At 48.1% G+C, this 20,163-nt stretch overlaps 1 protein-coding gene across 4 annotated transcripts in view; it reads right to left on the bottom strand.

Annotated features, from left to right (window-relative positions):
• Window positions 1-2,116: 2,116 nt before the first annotated feature.
• The window catches only part of atp9b (ATPase phospholipid transporting 9B), a 32,036-nt gene continuing 13,989 nt past the window's right edge, over window positions 2,117-20,163 (bottom strand). Inside the window, exons 11-30 of one of the 4 annotated variants that reach the window (XM_035525277.1) lie at window positions 19,809-19,885; window positions 15,672-15,832; window positions 15,344-15,486; window positions 15,048-15,160; window positions 13,246-13,494; window positions 10,528-10,689; window positions 9,699-9,791; window positions 9,160-9,243; window positions 8,836-9,006; window positions 8,621-8,719; window positions 8,418-8,510; window positions 8,179-8,323; window positions 7,877-7,941; window positions 7,292-7,447; window positions 6,969-7,033; window positions 6,526-6,634; window positions 6,216-6,273; window positions 5,134-5,337; window positions 4,497-4,529; window positions 2,117-4,194 (exon numbers count right to left, since the gene is read on the bottom strand). In XM_035525277.1, the coding sequence (XP_035381170.1) occupies window positions 4,058-4,194; window positions 4,497-4,529; window positions 5,134-5,337; window positions 6,216-6,273; window positions 6,526-6,634; window positions 6,969-7,033; window positions 7,292-7,447; window positions 7,877-7,941; window positions 8,179-8,323; window positions 8,418-8,510; window positions 8,621-8,719; window positions 8,836-9,006; window positions 9,160-9,243; window positions 9,699-9,791; window positions 10,528-10,689; window positions 13,246-13,494; window positions 15,048-15,160; window positions 15,344-15,486; window positions 15,672-15,832; window positions 19,809-19,885 (2,417 nt within the window). In that variant the 3' untranslated portion in view covers window positions 2,117-4,057. The remainder of the gene's footprint in view (window positions 4,195-4,496; window positions 4,530-5,133; window positions 5,338-6,215; window positions 6,274-6,525; window positions 6,635-6,968; window positions 7,034-7,291; window positions 7,448-7,876; window positions 7,942-8,178; window positions 8,324-8,417; window positions 8,511-8,620; window positions 8,720-8,835; window positions 9,007-9,159; window positions 9,244-9,698; window positions 9,792-10,527; window positions 10,690-13,245; window positions 13,495-15,047; window positions 15,161-15,343; window positions 15,487-15,671; window positions 15,833-19,808; window positions 19,886-20,163) is intronic. The other 3 variants (XM_035525278.1, XM_035525279.1, XM_035525280.1) reach the window with 3 other exon arrangements.

The following is a 20,163-nucleotide window of genomic DNA, read 5'->3' as shown; positions in this document are numbered from 1 at the left end:
TTCCAACACCACCATGGGAACAAAATTCAACCGCTCAGTTGTTCAACAACTGGCCTTCCGGATGTTTGCTCTAATCAAGTAGTCTCTTCAAGTCCTAAACAGCCTGAATTAGAACGTTCTAAAAACCTCTCCAACAGGTAAAGTCAAACATGAGCATACACGCAGGAACATTTTGGCCAAAGCAGTTTTAGACAAAAAATCAGAATGATTTTAGAATATCACAGACAGCTTTTAGCAGTGAAGAGTCAGGAGCATGTATTGATCCTGAGAGTCTTGATGTTTATTTGCACGTGTAGAGAAACTTTGGATGTTTTTTCATAGTCAGAAAGATGGTTACTAGTCTTCCTTCAGTAGGAGCAGTGAATGATCTTAGATTAACACTGACAGTCATCATGTTTCTGACTTTACATTCAGGTGCTTCACTTAAGGGCAAAATTAAGAAAAAGCATTCAGTTTTTCTAATGCATAGCAAGGTCATCTGTTAAGAAAGGCCTGACTTGCCAGTTCTGCAGAGGACACATGATTATTCACATCTGTAGAACCAGATGACAATGATGCTCACCAGCCATCCTTCAGGCTTAAGGAACCGGACAGAGAGCAGCTTGCTCCAACCAAACCAAACTGAGGCCGAGGTCGTCGTCACAGGCTCCAAATCAAAAAGAGCAAAGCCTATGAGACACGGATGTAGTGCAGTTCTCACTCAAGTGAAGCCTCAAGTAAGGGCCCTATGCTCTTCAAGAAAAAGAAGAACAAGTGAGAAAGTGAGGCTGCTTTTCGGTTTCTGGAACCAATTTAAAAGCACTGTTTATTTGAGCATCTCGCGTTTATCCTGTCGCAGACTCAGAATTGCATAATGACAGAGTTCCAGGAAAGGCTCCCACGAGTGCTGGCCCTGTGATCTGCTAATCACAGATGATGGGTAAATGCTCGAACGTATCGGCCCGCAAACGACTTGCTTTGACTCTGCTATTTTTAGTCCCCAGAATTCCTATGCCAGGTTTTTGGTGACTAGACCATGATACAGGACTGTTGGAGCCAGGTGATGACTCCACACAGAATCATCAACACACATGACCCTGAAGGTCTGAGAGCCTGCTAACCGACCAAGAGACATCGCCGAAGAATTAGCCAATACACAGAACCCCATTATTTTGTATGCAGTCCAACATTAAAGCTTTAGCAATAAGATCATTATACAATCTAAATAGTCAGAACCAATGACCATAATTGGTTTATACCAACATACACAGCATGCCACTACATGTTTCTGATCTACATATCAGATTTACAATTCATGTACAATATGTACAACACAGCAGCTCAAATTTCAAAACATTTGAGCAACTTTAGCACACGGGTGCATACATGAAGGCTGCTGTGTATTTACTGGGAATATACCAAATCAGAAAGATGGAGAGAGAGTAAGGGAGATGAAAGGGCATGTTCCTAAATTGTTAGAACCAGTGGACCATCACATTAGCATAAGGTCCCCATAAACCACACATTTCCTGCTGTAGAGAGCTGACTAAATGCATGAGTATGGGAGTAGGTTATTCATAACATATTTTCTGGATCTCCTAAGATGGGTACAGCATGACTACTGAATTAATTTAGAATAAAGTCCAACACAGTATAATAGGTTAAGGCTAAATACATCAAAAGTACATTTTCAATATGTCAGTAGTTCCGTACATTATCAATAATCATTTGCATATGACGTAATTTGTCAAACATTAAAATTACCAGAGAGAATCTATAAATGATCAAGAATGCATTGGAAATATATATATAAAATGTAAACAAGTTAGGAATACAGGTAATTCTTAATCTTTTCAAAGTGATATGGCATCTAAATGGACTTTAAAAGACCATACAGTGCTACTACTTCAAATATATTTATCTTAGAATGTACAAAGATATGCGATTAGAGAGAGACATTTCAGGAGGGAGATGGATAATCAGAAACAGTAAATGCTAACCTACCGCCACCTAGTGGACAAAAATAAACACTATTCGAAACTACCAATTGTGAACCATGATTGCATCTTAAGGTTATTAGACCATATCTCACATGACACAACATAACGGAAATCAACACAGATTGTTTACGATTTTATTAAGTATTAATTTTATTAAATCTATTGCTCTATTTAACCATATGTTTAATCAACAAGTAACACTGACAATGTAAATCAAAACATTAAAAAAAGTGTTTTGACACTGACAGCAAGCTCACCAAAAGCAAAGGCTTCAATTGTTATCACCACAGTAACACTTCAGCAGGTTAATTTACTCCTTAAACATTAAATACTTTTGTATAAAAGTAGCGCCTTCAAAAACCACCAAATACTATAACAGAATAAAAAAATCAACAACAGTTCGCTCCATGAAGACAAGACAACAAGATCAGACACTGGAAGATTAATCAGAATACAGCACAACTGAAATGCATGCCAAACAATCATTACACACAGAAAAGCAAAAAAAACCAAAACAAACAAACCCACTATACAAGTTTACAGTTCCCTTTTTTTATAACTGAAAATGCTCTTGCATGCACGCATGCACACGTATACACACACACACACACACACACACACACACACACACACACATATACAAAGAGAGAATGATAAAACTCATCCTCAAGCAAACTGGTCGACGACTTAGTGCACAAAGTGAGGCAAAATATTCATTTCACTGAATCAACTCAAATTACACCAGTTTTAGAAGAGAAAGATCAAGTCCAGTGATCATGATTTCGGCCCTCTGATTGTGATCACGCTGCGACAGCAATGTAGTTGATGAAGTGTGTACACACATGGGCAACTGGAGCACACACCCCAAACATGCACGCCTGGAATTTAAACAACCATTTCATGTTGCAATGTTTCAGTTTAACTCACACATAAACCTTTGTTGATACCATAAGGAATTAAATCACATGATTTTCAGCACTAGTTATGTTACATTCAGGTCGTAACTCTGGAGGTCTCTGTTCTTAGCACTGATGTAACTAAGCGTTCATGGTGAGCAGGCAAATGTGGAGTCTGTTAAATCCCCAGCTGAAATGGCCAGTGCTTTTTGAACGCGTGCACGATAATCACACACACAGGAAAGTCTGTTACGAAGATCTTGCTCCCTAACGACTAAGGTCCTACTGTGGGGGTCGCATGGGGCTTGGGCCCCTTCCTTGCACTCTGTAGCTGGTGTCTCTGTGGGGTAGTCATACTGTGCTTGTGATCTGGTCACTCCGAGCTGCCCACTGTGAATCCGTTGCACACACAGCATCACAGGCAAGCAGAATACAAAATGGCCTCAAAAAGCATCAGTCAACAATCCTACAACCAGCAGCGTTCAGAAAACCATTTACAAAGGAAGACTACAGCTGAGGGAAACACACACACACACACACACACACACACACACATTTTACAGGCTCTCAGCAGTAGTAGTTACATTATTTTGATAAAGGCTTAATAATTACCTCCTGAGGACTTCACAAATCTCCACTCAAACTGCTGCTATGTAAACCACCAAATAACATAAATGAAAGCCTAGAAAAATCTCCAAATCCTCATAAGAAACAAAAAAAAAAAATCACAAAAAGTAAACAGATTATAGATTAGAAGTGGAGTGGACAGAAACAGAAGAGGTAACCATCAAACACTTGTCACGTCAGGGATTTTGAAGGTTCTCTTAATAACCACTTAATTCTTGGTCATTTTTGTGCTTAATCTTTTCAAGTACTCACAGGACTGTTGCATTTTCTCCTGTGACAGCCCACATGAATCATCTACAAGCCAATTTAAAAAAAAAGCGCTGTGACGCAGTACTTTGCAGTACGAGGCAAACAAGGCATAACACATTAATTAGGCACTTATAAACCGTAAATAACAGCTTGATAACGCATTTACAGAATCCAGAGTTCCAACCAAATAGTCCAAGCCCCAGATAGTTAAAGCCGCCGTGCGATTTACTGTCGTAGCTGCTGTACGAGTGTCTCAAAGCCGCTATATACGCTTATAAATGCGCAACGTTTGCCCCGGGCGCACATTCAGGAGGAAAGTTTAGAGTAGCTGGGTGGGGAGAACTTGCGTTTCAGGTATTTGATGATGTAGAGAGGCAGGCAGCTGACCAATGTGATCACACACACCTTCCACAGGAACGCTCCCGTCGCAATAAACGACAGATCTGGAGGAGAATAGAGAGAGAGAGTTCAGCATCAGCCATCCTGCTGGCAATTGGCACCACCGGGAGCAGCGCACCGGCTGTGGGGGGTGGTGAGTATGGGGCGGTGGAACGTTCCAGAAAATGAGAAGGGCGGGTAACGCTGATTCACGGGACGGCGCGCGACTCCGGATCGTCCAGGAGCGCATTACGACACAAGGCGGTGAGAGATGGCGGAGGGGGAGTGGTACGATCGAAGTGTGTGGCCAAGACGAGGGAAAGAGACGTGAGAGAGGTTCAGCACAGGCCGGCAACAGAGGACCTACCCAAGAACGCTCCTAAGGACACTCTACCTATGCCTGAGAGAAAGCCCCAGAGAGAAGCAGCAGGGAAAGAGAGAGAGAGAGAGAAGGAAGAGAGAGAGAAAGGGAACGTTAAGGAGCGGAAGCACGAGACGATCTGCGGGCACGTGTGCTCAGCATCTGCCCGGATGGACCTCTGTGAACAGGGCCTTCACTCAAAGTAAAATCAGGGAAATGGAGGAAGGCTGAAACCCAGCCGATGATATCTGATCCCAAAGAAAGAAAACTCTAAAATGTCTCTTAATTATAACTGCAATAATGATCTGACCAATACATTATCTTAGTATGAAAGATCCACATAAGTAAGGCTTATTAATATTAACTGAGTATATGAATATCACCTTAAATACTCTCAAAAGCAAGCAGCAAGCATACAAAGTCAAAGTCAAATGTATTTACCTAGTGCTTTTTACAACAGTTGTTGTCATAAAGCAGCTTTACGAAGCAGTGTGCAAGTCAAGGGCGACAGTGGCAAGCAAAAACTCCCTAGAGCATGATGAAGAAACCTTGAGAGGAACCAAGACTCAAAGGAGGGATGGGGGGGGCTTCCTCTGCTGGCCAACTCGGGCGTGCAGGAGCCTGAGCTTCGGCGGGCTCTTACCGAAGTACTCGTTGAGGAAGGCGAGCGAGGCGAGGTAGCAGCCCAGGCTGAGGAACTCAGCCATCACCATGAGCCAGTGCCAGGTGCGCACGGTCAGGGCCACCATCAGCAGCTCGGTCAGCACCAGCGCCGTGAACGAGATGGCCACCACGTGCACGAACTCCTGGTCGAAGAGCACCAGCGCCCCATACATCAGGATGCCCCCTGGTGGACACAGGTAGGAGCAGCGACAGTTAAGACTGGCATTCGGGACGATTAGATTGCTGTGCGTAATAAGCTCCTTGTTTGAATGCTTGCTATATTGGGTTACAGCAGCTATACAGCTTTTAATGTCTGGTTTGCCAATATTGTACAATGAACAAATGTCTGCTGGCATCTAGATTTACCAGGATTTGCACGTCAGAGGGCAGCCTGTGTGCGGGCTGAGCTCCACAGCTCCTGCTCCTAGCACGCCTGCCTGTCTCCCTGCCTACTGTAGCCATCTCCTCTTTCGTTTGAATCATAAAGGGCCTAATGGTCTGGTGGTATAATTGCCCCTCGGCCCGTGGAGTAGGACCTGGGACATTCCTCGGGGTTAACTGCTGGATGAAGTGCGGGCGTCACTCGCGCCCCCTCCCCCCTACCTCTGCCCCGCTTCTCCGAGGCTTTTCTCTGAGCATTGAGGTTTAATTAAAAAGCAGGAGCACGGCCGCCACGTCACGCTCGGACGGGGCCAGCGACCTGGTGGACGGATCCGCTTACGGGGCAGAGAAATGTGTCGCCCACGCGGTCTGGGGGAAACGTGCAGCCTCGATTTCAATAAATGGCCATTTTGGGTAGTTTAGGTCTTACTTTTGTTGTGTTGGAGGTTCACAGGGGCCTGGAGAGTGCAGGTGGGTTTCTGACAGGTGAGTCAATGGACCTGACTGAGCTAGATGATATAGCTGAATGACACACAGACACTTGCAGAAGTGATACATGACTATGCTGCCAGCAGAAAGGCAACTATGTGTAAAGGATAGTCTAGTACCACACACACACACACACACACACACACACACCACACACACACCCACACACACACACACACACAAAAAACTTACCTTGATAAACACTTATCAAGGCCCAAATAAAGAAGGTTTTAAATGATAACGAGCGTCCCTGCAGCAGAAGAGAGAGGCAAAGTTGGAATATTAATTACACATTATGACGTTTAAAGAACAGAGTTAACATGCTAACGTTGCTAACAGTAAAGCGCTACCGGGCACTAATGGGCATGATGTCTTTTGGATTACACTAGCTGGCGTCTGCTTTTGTACACTGTACATAAAGTTTGCATGAGACTGAACTTCTCCTTTAGCCTCTGGAAGAAGCGCCTGTGAGTGAACAGGCGAGTGTGTCCTGTTCCGCTACCTTGGTGAGGTCTTTATAGAGCTCGGGGTAGAGCAAAGCCATCTCAGGCTTCACGTCCTGGTCCAGCACCAGGGAGAAGACAGGGAACATGGTGTAGATGGTGGCATAACTGCAGCATGGGCCGGGCACACACACACACACACACACACACACACACACACACACACACACACACACACACACACGAGCACACACACACGAGCACACACACACGAGCACACACACACGAGCACACACACACGAGCACACACACACATACATGAGCACACACACACACACACACACACACACACACACACACACACACACACACACACACACACACACACACGTAAGCGCTGTCAACTTGGTACAAATTCACTATTCAGTTGGGGCCCTGTTAGAGAGCCCTATAGACACACGAACGTGCATGAAGAGGTATGAGGGTGTTGTGGATGACATACCCCACCATGAGGAACCCTTGGTACAAGGGCACGGACGCAAAGTAGAAGATGGAGGAAAAAACAGCCTGAGAAAAAGAGCAAAGAGCCAAATCAGTCTTCAGTGCTGTCATGAGCTGCCTGTCTGTCTGTGGCTTTCCCTTGCTTTCTCTTTCTATTTCTCCCCACCTCAACTTGTAGGTAAATATCGATTCATGTCCAAACTATGACCTAGGGTGCAATTTAAGTCCAGTCCAAACCGTGAAATTTAACCGCAGTGTAAAAGTTTAAGGTTTAGAGTGGCGCCGTAAGGTGTCCAGCAGTGGGCGTGCACACGGGCGTACTACCTGCATGGCGGAGATGATCATGCCGCGGTGCATGACGAACTGACCGAGGGCGGCGGAGCGCTTGTAGCTGTTGCGGCCGTGAACCATCAGCAGGCGGCCGATGTGCTTGAACTGTGTGATGGAGAAGTCGGCCGCCAGAGACGCCTGCCTGCCCTCCTGCTCACAGCCCCACACGCACGCGCGCAGACACACACACACACACACACACACACACACACAAAATACATGGAACAGTCGGTGCGGGCACACATTTATAACCATTTAAGGTTTCCCCCAATACCTTCTTTCGACCACCATCTGTAACCATTTTCAGAGAGAGCTAGAATGACGAATACTATGAGAGCTTCCAAATGTCCATAACTAGCTCCTAAAACCAAGCTCTGAAGGTTTGAGAGCTGAACAGGACACACACACACACATGCTAGGTGAGGGCCCCCCATGCCTGGGTTAGAGTCCTCTGGTGCATAACAGTGAGTCACATGCAGACAATAGAACACAGCAATTCAGGAGGTCACATTTGGAACTGAGTAAATGTAAAAAACATGAAAGTATTACTCATGGCAACTTTACTGTGACCGATGTTACCTTCCCTTCGATGCCAATACCACAGTCTGCAGCCTGGATCATACTGACATCGTTCCCTCCATCTCCTGAGCACAGAGGGACAGGGGACAGCATTTAAACGTTAGAGCACAAGAACGTCTTGCTTGTAAGTCATACGCAGGTGTACACATCAGCAACTGCTGGCAGGAGCTCCGAGCCCGCTACACGTGTGAACGTTCCACGGTATGCTTAAACGTGTTGCTGAAATAAAAGAATGGAATAAATGGAATGGAAAGAAGAGAGAGGTGTGCATGAAGTGAGTCTGTGCATGCTCGATAACTGACCGATGGCACACGTCCTGTTGGCTGTGTGCTGCTGGAGCAGCCGGACGATCTGGGCCTTCTGTGTGGGTGAGCAGCGGCAGCAGACCACGGCGGGGCACTGACACGCCAGCTCCACCAACTCGTGCTCGTAGTAACGCAAACACACCTGCAGGGAACACACCCGCCCACACGCAAGGTCACCGGGTCCGGGGCCAGCCATAGACGGAGCCGGTGACGGAGACATGCTAGCGGCAGCCTACCTCCAGGGAGTCGCCCGAGATGACCAGCGCACAGTCATGCTTCCTCCGGAAGGCATTCAGCTCCAGGTGGGCCTCCACTCGGTTGGACACCTGCTGGCAGGAAGCGCATGCCACCCACACGGCCAGCAACTGTCAGTTCAAAACTGGAACTGCATTTCATGGTTATTTTGTTAGGTGCTGGCGGCTGACAAGGTCCCACCCACCGGCCTGAAGACGTGGATGTCCTGACTTCGGGCCACCAGGCGGGAGCTTTTGGCTATGCATGTGGCTGTCTCCAGCTTGTCTCCGGTCAACATCCAGATCTGAAAGAGAACACGGGAGATCTGAGGGCGAGGCAAACACTGCCCGCGCCGGGCCGTCGCGGTGCTGCGGGCAGAGTTAGGGCGCGGAGGCTAATGCCAGGGCGGCCGAGGCGGACCTTGATGCCGGCGTTGCGGAGGAGCTCCAGCGTAGGCCTGACGTCGGTCTGCAGCTGGTCCTCCACCCCAGTCAGACACAGCAGCTCCATCTCCCGCTCCAGGCTCTCCACCACCGCTGCCACCTTCAGGGCCCGGTCGTACAGGCTCAACCTTGCCTGGTTATAGCGACTCTACAGAGCGAGAGAGGGAAGGAAGGAGGAGAGTAGGGGGGGGAGAGAGAGAGAGAGAGAGAGAGAGAAAAAGCAGAAATTTGAGCGTAATCACAACTGTGCTGGGGGGGGCGGGGCAGTGGAAGGTCAGTCATGAGGAGGGCAGGTCTGCACCTCAAAGTCCTGATACTGCTCTTCCGACAGAGACTTCTTAGCCACCACCAACGTGCGAAGCCCCTCCCTGGCCATGTTTCCACACTGGGGGGTGGACACACACACACACACACACACGTGAGCACACTCCTCTTTAGCACCCACAGAGAGAGAATCACCATTGCAAAATGTAGCATGGGGTCTGTCACATAGCACTTAACTAAAACAAAGTGGGGCAGCGGTTTGTTTTTGAAATGAAAAGCTGTCAAGCTGACTGTTATGCTATGATTGCTTATTGACAAGGCCATCCTCACCAACTACATCACATCACCCACCGACATCATCCACCCACCCACAACACCCAGTTAGAATTAATGACACGCTGTCCTTTACCGCCCTCCAGAAACTCTTTAAAAAATTTTTTTTATTCAGGCCACTCATCAATTGGTCACCTCCAGTGACCCATTGAGCTTGTCCTGCCAACTGCATTATAACCATGGCAACGGGATATGTGATGGGCTCAGCCCCAGGCCCTGTGGCAATCGGTCATGACCTTTTACCTCTTCCTCCAGCCAATCGTTGTACTGCACTATGCTGGCCATGGCAACGTCCGCTCCCTTCATGTAAAAGGTGATCTCACCTGTGGCCTCCTCCTAAATGGTTCATGCATACAAAAGAACAAATACTTAAAAAAACCAAGTTTAAAACGACCATGAAAGAACCTCTGCTTGGTTTGGCACCTCCCTCAGAAAGTACAGTGTGGTCATGATGGGAGGAGATGACTAAACACTCAACAATCAGATCAAACAGGCACTGTTGGAAGACTGAGGTTAAAATACATTCTTAAACACAAATGATATGCACTAGTGCATGAGGTCACACACAGACGTACGTGATCACATCATGGTGTCAGAGACTGACAGGACTGCGAGTGCTCACATCCACACACAGGCACGCACACACACTGGAATACATCCACACACACCCCCCCCCCCCACACACACACACACACAGGCACACATCTACACACACCCGCATACAGACCCACACACACATACAGACATCTACACACACCCCCCACACACAGGCACAAATCCACACACAGCCACACACAGACCCAAAGACACATATCTACACACCGCCCCCCCCACACAGGCACAAATCCACACACTCACACACACATAGGCACCCTTCAACCCGCCCCCCCCAGGCACACATCCACGTGCATCCCCCCCCCCCCCCACATCCACTCTCCCAAACACACATACACACACACCCCCACACAAAACACATCCACAGACCCCCCCCCCACACACACATCCCGAGAGCCCCCACCCCCCCGCACACAGGCACACATCCACACTCTCCCACACACAGATGCAGCCCTACCTTGACGATGATGCCCATGCGTTTGCTCTCAGAGGTGAAGGGGAAGATCTGCAGGATGGTGAAGGTGAGGATCTGACCCACTGGAGTCTTCAGCTGCAGAGAGGTCAGGTCTCGGTTCACCAGGGTCAGCCCCACACTCTCCGTCCAGCGCACCAGAGCCACCTATGCGACACACAACCAGCATGCGAGTCAGTGACTCACTGGATCTGTGTGTGCGCTTGTGTGTGTGTGTGTGTTCGCTCTTTAAGTCAAAGTAGAGATCCCAGCAGGCTATTTTATAAATGGTCAAGCTCACAGCATGTGTTCTGATACTGTACTAGACATGCCTATATCATGCCTACTAAGGAACATAAATGTGTTTTTATCTTCCCTCTGCGCTTCTGTCATCAGGTGTCCTAAAGCCTCTCGGAGACCTCGTACTGCCCACGTACCACCCGAGTGACTGGTGTGAGGACGCCCACAGAGACTCCATCCTACAAGACAAGCCTATCCTTCCTGTACTGCTTAAAAACACCTGTGTGTGGACATGTGGCAGGCAGCATGACGGCAAAGGGCAGGGGTGGACGATTTTAGGGTGCTGTGTACCACGCAGCTTCAGAAAGACGGGAATCTTTCCGGCAGGGCAGAAGCGGCTGTAATCGAACACCAGGCACCGAGCACTTTGGAAACGGGAGGACGAGCAGGTTACCCTGGGACTCCTTAGCACACAAAAACCGAGGCTGTTCTTTAATAATTAGACCCCGTGTGACAGGAAACGTGATCAGAGCGTCGCGAGGAGGGCATGAAAGGACGGAAAGCATTTAGTCACGTCCCCCATCCGGAGGCCTGCGCTGCAGTGGGAATCTCACGGGACCCGGGATCAGGGTACATAGCCAGCTGGTAATTTCCACAAAATAATAAATAGGATAAATAATAATTTATTAAAAATTATCAAACAGACTTATAAAAAAGCACTTTCCAGGTTATGAATTAGTTATATTTCAGATAAATTAGGTGATAGTTGGTTAAGATATTTTTTTTCACATTAAACAATAAATACAGGATCAAAATGACATTTGAACAGATGTAATGTGTTTCTGCACAGTAGCAAGAGCAGTCAAATATCAAATGAGGCCAGATCCACGTGGGAATGGGATTCTACCACTCAATCTAAAAGAAAGTTCGATTTCAGCTGGTGTTTGTTTTAGGATGCATCTGCATCTTCAGTGACTTCATTTACAGTGATTTAATTTACTTACTTTACACAGGTGAACAGATACTATGCAAATTTCTCCACAGGAAAAAACAAGAATGTGCGTAATCCCTATTAAGCCCTCATACACTTTCTCATGCATGATGCTCATCAGATCTCCATTAAGCTCCTCTCACATGTTCACATAAGGAAAACACATCTATGAAACCCATAAATGCATTTTTAGGGTATTTATAGAACATTTAGGATGTTGGGAAATTACAATCGGTTTCACTTTTAGTGTGACAACGATATTTTGCCACAGTTTCGCAATATGGAACTTCTGTCCAGATTGCCCCGCCCTCGCGTCCATCACGGCCTTGGGCTCGCTCGAGGACGCAGCCACTGAAAGGTAGACGTGCGTGCACGCGTGCGGCAGAGGGGTGTAGAGCAGAGCGCCAGCCTCCCTGAGAAAATTAAATATTGATCACTCACACAGAGAAGACAACAGTGAAGATAACGCACCAGCATTAAAGGAAGTAAATAAATAGACATATCAAGTGAGAAGAGGGGACAGGCAATTCCACTGGAACAGATCTTTATCTCTTGCTGACCCCTTAAAAGACACTCTCCACAGAAAGACCCAAGGAGAGAGAATGTCCCGGGGCGCTTGTCAAATTCTGATGAGCTACAGTGAATGGATTTGCTCTGAACTGTAATATCTGTAATCTGTAAACTGTAATCTGGAAATATACCGCCATCGCTTCAGATACTGGAACTGTACTAGGGAGTGCTTGGGAGATGTTGGGATGCACCTTGCGGTCAGAGATGCAAGTTTTTAGCTAAAACAACAGCTGCTGTTGTGATAATATGCAGTGTGTTGTTTTTGTGACTCTTATGTACAAGGAGCTCTTGGTTCTCTCTTCCCTCACCCTTATACAGTAACAACTGAACCATAAATACATGCTAAGTATCTCGACAGAAAACTTCCTCACGTGTGACCCGCTCACGCCCTCCCTGCCGACAATATTTACTGAGTTCCCTCTCAGATTTCTCTAATAACACATCTACGTCTATATTACCATTCAATGGGGCGGTAAATTCTAGGCTAGCGTGGTCATAAATGTCAAAGAGCAGAGTGTATAGGATTACACATATAGAGCATTGAGAAGGCAAGAGGCCAGTGTATTAGCGTGACTTATTCTTTAGGATCATAGAGCTATCTGTTCTGGCAGGCCTTGAAGTCCAGCACTGAGAAAGTAAAGAAATCGTAGAATGATGGAGTCGGATTTCAGGGACACTGAGTGGGGACTATCCTTCCACAAAAAGGAAAACGCCTAGATTCCCAGAGTTTTTAATCTGTGTGGGATTAACACAAGGCCAAAAGTATGATGCAGACACAGCCCTGCTTTTTTCACTCAGTTCAATCTATTAATTTTATCAATCCAGTCTAATCTGTGCGTTCTCTGCCAGGCGCTCTGAACAAGCCGAGAGAAAGCCTCCGTAGCCTGGACCTCCGGGCTTGGTGTTGTATCAAGGGCACTGACCTCATCAGGGCTGGAGGCCTGGTAGGTTCGGTTGTGGTCGCCGAAGTCCTGGTCAGCCTCAGTGCCCTCGGCCTCGGCCATGCCGGTGCGTGTCTCGTAGACAGGCGTGACGTTGTGGCACAGCGCGATGGCCTTAACGGCCTCGTGCACACGGCTTACAACACTCTTGCGCACCTTGGGGGCGGAGGGCGTGGCCGTGTGGGAGGGCGTGGCAGAGGCACCAGTGCCACTGGATGCAACCGAGCACGGCTGGAGGAGCGGAAAGGCATGCGCGCGCGCACACACACACACACACACACACACACACACACACAGAAATACGTGTGAAAACACTTGGCTCAAATGACATGCCCAACTCTGTGTGGGCTTACAAAAGCAATAATTTCAGTCTTTTAATTACTATTTCATTAAAAGGGGGGAAAGCATCAGCAAAAGACAACTGTATGAAAAAAGATTTCCATGAGTACGTACCATGCTCTGTATCGTACACAAACAAAGTGAGCGAACCTTCAAAGTGCGTCTAAAATGTCCTCCTCTTAGCACACAGAGCTGCTGCTTTCAGACATCCCGGACGGAAAACGTGGTGTCATCTTAGAAAGGTCACAGATGTTCATGCCTTGCCTTTAACTACCAGTTAACTACCCGACTAAGGGGGACGCAAACGAGACACATCATTCATCTTTCCCCTGTCATAACTGTCCGTGGAGGCTGCAACACCTCCAGCTGCTGCGAGTGCTGCATTTCTGTCTCTCTGTGTGTGTGTGTGTGTGTGTGTGTGTGTGTGCGTGGTGTGTGCATGTGTGTGTGTGGGGCTCTGCTCCACTGGAGCAGGTGATTTTTCCTGATTAGCCTCCTCTTCCCTCAGAGAGCTCCACTGAGGAGAAGAGATGACAGGCTTCAAACAAACGCCTCCCCTCACCCCTAACACGGGCACACACACACACACACACACACAAAGTTTGGCAGAGGCGAAGCCCACTGCCCTGCAACCTTTTCAAGCCGCTTCACCTGGCCACGTTCTCCAACCCACCAATCTCACACTGTGCGCATGGCCACGTTCTATAACCCTCCACCCTGCACCTCGCTGCCTGAGCCACAGGTCACAACCAAACATTTTCGTTCCAAGCCAAAGAGCGAGCCCGTTCCAACGACCTGGCGAAAGAAGAAAGCCTTCCTGGCTTCCACAGGGCCAAACATGGCCCTCACTGTCTCTGGCCTCTCAGGCACAGCACTCACACACAGAGCTCACACATGACTGCAGCCAGCACAGACGAGATGAGGCCACAGTCATCAATAAACGACATTATGTTTATTGATGCCTGTCTAATTCAATTTCGCCCAGATTTCATTACGCGCGGCGTGAACCCTCCCCCTGGGGCATCTCTATAATGAGGAAATGATGGATTTCTGGGGCTGCAGCACTTCCAGTTAAGCTGTCACTCATGTCGTCGTTTCAGTAATAAAGGGCTGTGCGCTGTGGCATAGAAATCAATGGGGTCTATGGCTTTGCCACTAGGCCACCATGTTGCTGGAACAGAATACATGCAACTCACAGACCACACACACACATTCATGCTCACAACCACATATGCACATAGTTCTCTTTAACAATAAAGTGGAAGAATCACTGTTCATTATTATTAATGTGGAACTTTATTACACACTTACACCTTGCCTTTAATTCTATAGTCCATCTGTTGCCGCGCCACTTTGTGTTCAGTGCGAGGTCTGTGTGTGAAGGCGGAGATCACATGACCAGAGGACAGAAGAACCAAGCTTTCTGTGTTTTACTGCTGTCTCACCTGCGCGTGGGACTGCACAATGTGGCTCTGGACTTCGTCCATGGTATCCGTCCCGTATGACACCGTGCCCAGGTGGAGGCGCTTGAACACCATCTCGTTCTGCGTGAGGGTGCCTGGGGGGGGGGGGGGGGGGGGGGGGGGACACGCCCGTGAGCGTAAGGGAGAAACGCGGGAGCAACGCATTAGCAGCAGCCGAGCGCGTAGTGACAGAGGCCCAAAGGCCGCCCCCCCCGGGGCGCTTGGGTGCTACTCGGGGAGCCCCTCCCTCAGACAAGGCCTGTGCATTGCAGCCGTACCCGTCTTGTCGGTGAGCAGGTAGACCAGGCGGCCCAGCTCTTCGGGGATGGTGCTGGTCCGCACCACGGTACCAGGGATGTTCTCGTCTTTCATGATAATCCAGCCGTACGCCGACTTGCCCATGTCCAGATTCACCCGCAGGCTGGTTGTGGAGCGCACACACACACACGCACGTGGAGTCTTAATTTCTAACACCAGCCAGATTTATAAAACTCACTTTCAGTTCTTTTACTGGCTGTGTTCATGGTTCATACAGATTGTGGCCCTGTCTTGGCCTAACAGTTCTGTGGATGTGTAGGTGGAGGGCGTGTAACCAAAGCCGTCTACCTGATGGGGATGATGTAGGAAAACAAAACCACAAAGCGGAACAGGTTCCGGAACCAGGGTCCGACGAAGCCCTGCAGTGCTACCATGACAACGGACAGCACCACCTGGGCCAGAAACAGTGCCTTGGTCAGACGGTTCAGCTCCAGATCCAGCAAGCCTACCTGAGAGAGGGAAAGAGAGTGGGATGGAGGGAGGGAGAGAGAGAGAGAGAGAGAGAGAGAGAGGGAGGGAGGGCAGGCGTGTACAAAGCTTTTACTTCTTTTCATGGCCACTTTAACATATGGATAATTCTGAAAGCACCAGGTATGTACCAAGTCAGCTTAAAGAATGCAGCTCAAATTCCAGCTCACTCACTCTCCCTGTCTGGGTGATGTGGAATTACGGTATGAATGTCTAAAAAAATTCTTCCCAACAGAATTAATCATCTTTCAAAACACATAAAGAAAAAGCCACTTATAACACATCCCCATACAATGAGTCCATCAACAACTCAGTCAAGTGCAAAACCTCAGAATTTCTCATGCTCTGTGTGTGTGTGTGTGTGTGTGTGTGTGTGTGTGTGTGTATAGGCGCGCTCGCACGCATATGTGTTTGTGTGCATAAAGACGCAGATGAGTGGCATTTCTGCATAAACCTCCCGCTTGTTGCTCAATCTCAATGAAAAGTACTAGAGGCAAAACAGGCAAAAAATAAAAAGTGGAACGCTTCCATATAGAGACGGCCCTTCCGACAAAAGCACTCGAGCTTCCCCTTTCATTTTCAAGTGCGCCCCTCAGCCAATGGAATATGTGGGAAAATTATGTCAAAAAGAAGTCCTTCCTCCGGCTGCACGGCCTCCCAACAACACAGGGCTCTTTCATCCTAGCATGCCAATAAAAACAGCAACACACAACGTGGCTCTCTGGGGGGAAGGAAAAAAACAACCCAAAAACAACAAAAAAAGAAGCTTCTTGAAAATGAGGGGGAGACAGGGTAGGACAAAAAAAGGGGGGTTGCTACTGGTGGCGTCCCAGTCTGAGCCGGGCGAGCTCGGGAGAGAGGTGTTGGCTGCAGGCGCACGCTGAGCGGCCCCTTCCTGCCTGCACCATGTTACAAGCTGGGGGTGGTGGTAGAGAGACAGGGAGGGCGGGGGTGGTGGGGAGAGACAGGGCGGGCGGGGGTGGTGGTAGAGAGACAGGGCGGGCGGGGGTGGGGATGGTGGTAGAGAGACAGGGCGGGCGGGGGTGGTGGGGGGGAGAGACAGGGAGGGCGGGGGTGGTGGTAGAGAGACAGGGAGGGCGGGGGTGGTGCGGGGGAGAGACAGGGAGGGCGGGGGTGGTGGTAGAGAGACAGGGAGGGCGGGGGTGGTGGTAGAGAGACAGGGAGGGCGGGGGTGGTGCGGGGGAGATACAGGGAGGGCGGGGGTGGTGCGGGGGAGATACAGGGAGGGCGGGGGTGGTGCGGGGGAGAGACAGGGAGGGCGGGGGTGGGGGGGGGAGAGACAAGGCGGGTGGGGATGGTGGTAGAGAGACAGGGAGGGCGGGGGTGGTGGTAGAGAGACAGGGAGGGCGGGGGTGGTGCGGGGGAGAGACAGGGAGGGCGGGGGTGGTGGTAGAGAGACAGGGAGGGCGGGGGTGGTGGTAGAGAGACAGGGAGGGCGGGGGTGGTGGTAGAGAGACAGGGAGGGCGGGGGTGGTGGTAGAGAGACAGGGAGGGCGGGGGAGATACAGGGAGGGCGGGGGTGGTGCGGGGGAGATACAGGGAGGGCGGGGGTGGTGCGGGGGAGAGACAGGGAGGGCGGGGGTGGTGCGGGGGAGAGACAGGGAGGGTGGGGTGGGGGGGGAGGATTAGAATGAAGCAAAATTAAGACACAAGACGCAGTTCCCGGCTGAAAGCGAGGAATCCCCCTTTATGAAGCCGAAACAATAAATCCTGGCGAGGCTGGGATCGGGATCGGATGAAGTCATTATTCATGCGGCCCGAGTTGAAGAAAGAGTCTCCATTACCTCGAGCTAAAGATGCTATCAATGAGCGCAGAGCGCATATTCCTCCCCATTCATAGCAGGCCGAATTCGAGTGAAAGGAACGGCCCGGCCCCCGCCCGCGCTCCTCATGTGTGAAATCCGATGACGACTTGATGCCGCATGAATATTCACGAGCTGAAATCCATCAACTATATTGGGCCTGAGAGTGTGTTGCAACAATATGGCATTGAACTAGTGAACAAGCAAAGTGTTGTGGATGTACAAGCGGATAATGATATGGTACACATCCTGAGGTCTGCACGACTGGGACAAGTCAGCTTATGGGGAGACCTATTGGACTACAATTTGCAAAAAAACCACAAACTTTATATATATATATATATATATATATATATATATATATATATATATATATATATATATATATATATATATATAAAGTTTATATATATATATATATATAGGCTCAGTGTGTGGTCTGGGGAAATGTCTTGACCAAAATGTGTTGTGTTCACTTCAAACATTTCTCAGGTCAGTGTTCTGCAATCCTCAGTTCTGGCATCATGTGTATTCATGAGCACTTAAGTGGTAAACCAGAACTACGTCCACATTTCTTTCCAGTATTTTTCTTTTCCTTCGTTGCAGGTTTTTGAATGCTTTAAACGAATGTTTAAACCTGAATTTAAGTTTAGCATTTACTACTTCCCCTTTGGAGAAGCGCGGAGCCTCTGTAAAAGATAGCCATGCGTACAGTACCCACATTATGACACATTATGCGTGTGAGTGACTCCTAGAGTGACAAAACCACCCCACAAAAAGTTCTCAGCGGTTGTAGAGAACTGCAAAAGTGTCACGTCAATGATAAGCAGCAGGCTAAGACTGCACAGCCCTGTTTACTCACTCTCTTGTGACGAACAGACACTCTACCTAGAGCATGGTCATGTCACTCAAACTGATGGCAGCATGATCCTTATCACAGAGAACACCCTTCCATATTAAAGAAGCCACACACACACACACACACACACACACACACACACACACACACACACACACACAATGAAGCAAAAGCCAACATGCTGTCAGCAGCTTCACGTGAGAGCTGAGCATGTACAGTGTCAAGACAAATAGTGAGCGGCGGGTGCAACTTCTGTATCGACTGCCGGGCCGCCATTTCGTGCTCCCCGTCGGCACGTCTGACACGGGCTCCCTGAGATATTGAATTCCACTCAGTCGGAATTCGTGGGGTGGTGCACCCCTCAACAGACCCCCAACCTCAGCGATTCAGCTGAAGTCTTTGCTGTCAACATAGACCCGACCATGGTGGGGGGGATGAGAAACGTGGATTCCATCCAGACCTATAGCATGCTACACTACACAGACAGGCACCGCTGTAACAGTTCCACAACCTATGTAGAACTTTTTGATCTCTGCAGTACATCTGAGACTGTCCTCGTCTAAATCTATCATTAAACGCAAGGACAGAACACCTGTCCAGACATTCTAGCTACTGACTCGGTTCCAGTGCAAGCTTACTGTGTTCTCTTTTGGCGAGAGGGCTCAGTGGCGGTGTGTGAAATACATGGGTGGACAACGCGGTAATATGATTGTTGTTGTGACGACCTGTCATGAGATGCTTTTCTTAGCATTTCGTGAACACGGTCAGTAGTTCTACAAACACTGACTATCAGCAAGTTTAATTCTGAAAGAATTACAGAAAGACTGTAAACAGAGATTTCACACCATCAAACTGAAACTGGATAGCAACCAAGTAGCCAACTGGATATATCTGGATTATGTCAATATTATATTTAGTTTATTTTTGTTGTGTATTTATTTGTTGTTTTACTTTTCCATGAATTTCATAAATAGCACTGTTATGTATACCTTATTAAATTCATAGCATTTTTTTATGTGACACTAAAACGCTACCTTTTTTTCTTGGTGCAAAGTATCCAATTTATTAGATCAACTCAGAAGAATTTAATATTGTAAAACAAATCCTGCATCGTGAAAATTAGTATATGATGTTTTTGTCAAATCACCTATCTGTAGTGAAATGGTAGTGAATCCACATAGAGAAAATACTTAATTAAAGATGTACCCCAACTGCCCCTGACATTCATTTGCAGACACCCTCATTTGTGAATACACACAAAAATGAAAGACCGACCTTGTTCTTTGACTGAGATGTGTTCAGCACACTCCTCGTCTCTTTTCCTGTATATATTACAACGCCTATTACAGTACCTGAGAGGGAGAGAACAAGAAAAAAAAACAGCAGACAACAAGAATTAATCAAAGTTCTCCAATTAGCTGATAGAAAAAGCATTTGGGTCAACAAACCATTTTGTAACAGCTGTTCCAGAGGCTGAGATGAAAACAAATGATCCAACAGGCCTGAGTCCTAAAATTGAGCAATTATGAAACAAGCCTAATAAAAGTCAAATCAATACTGCAGTGTGGTACTTGACAGATTCATTAGAGGAAACAAGTAGCAGATGAAACAAGTGACACCATTATCAAAC

The sequence above is a fragment of the Electrophorus electricus genome, chromosome 4 (genome assembly GCF_013358815.1).
Source record: "Electrophorus electricus isolate fEleEle1 chromosome 4, fEleEle1.pri, whole genome shotgun sequence".
In the NCBI taxonomy this organism is placed as follows: domain Eukaryota; kingdom Metazoa; phylum Chordata; class Actinopteri; order Gymnotiformes; family Gymnotidae; genus Electrophorus; species Electrophorus electricus.
This window is presented reverse-complemented; position numbering and strand designations above follow the sequence as displayed.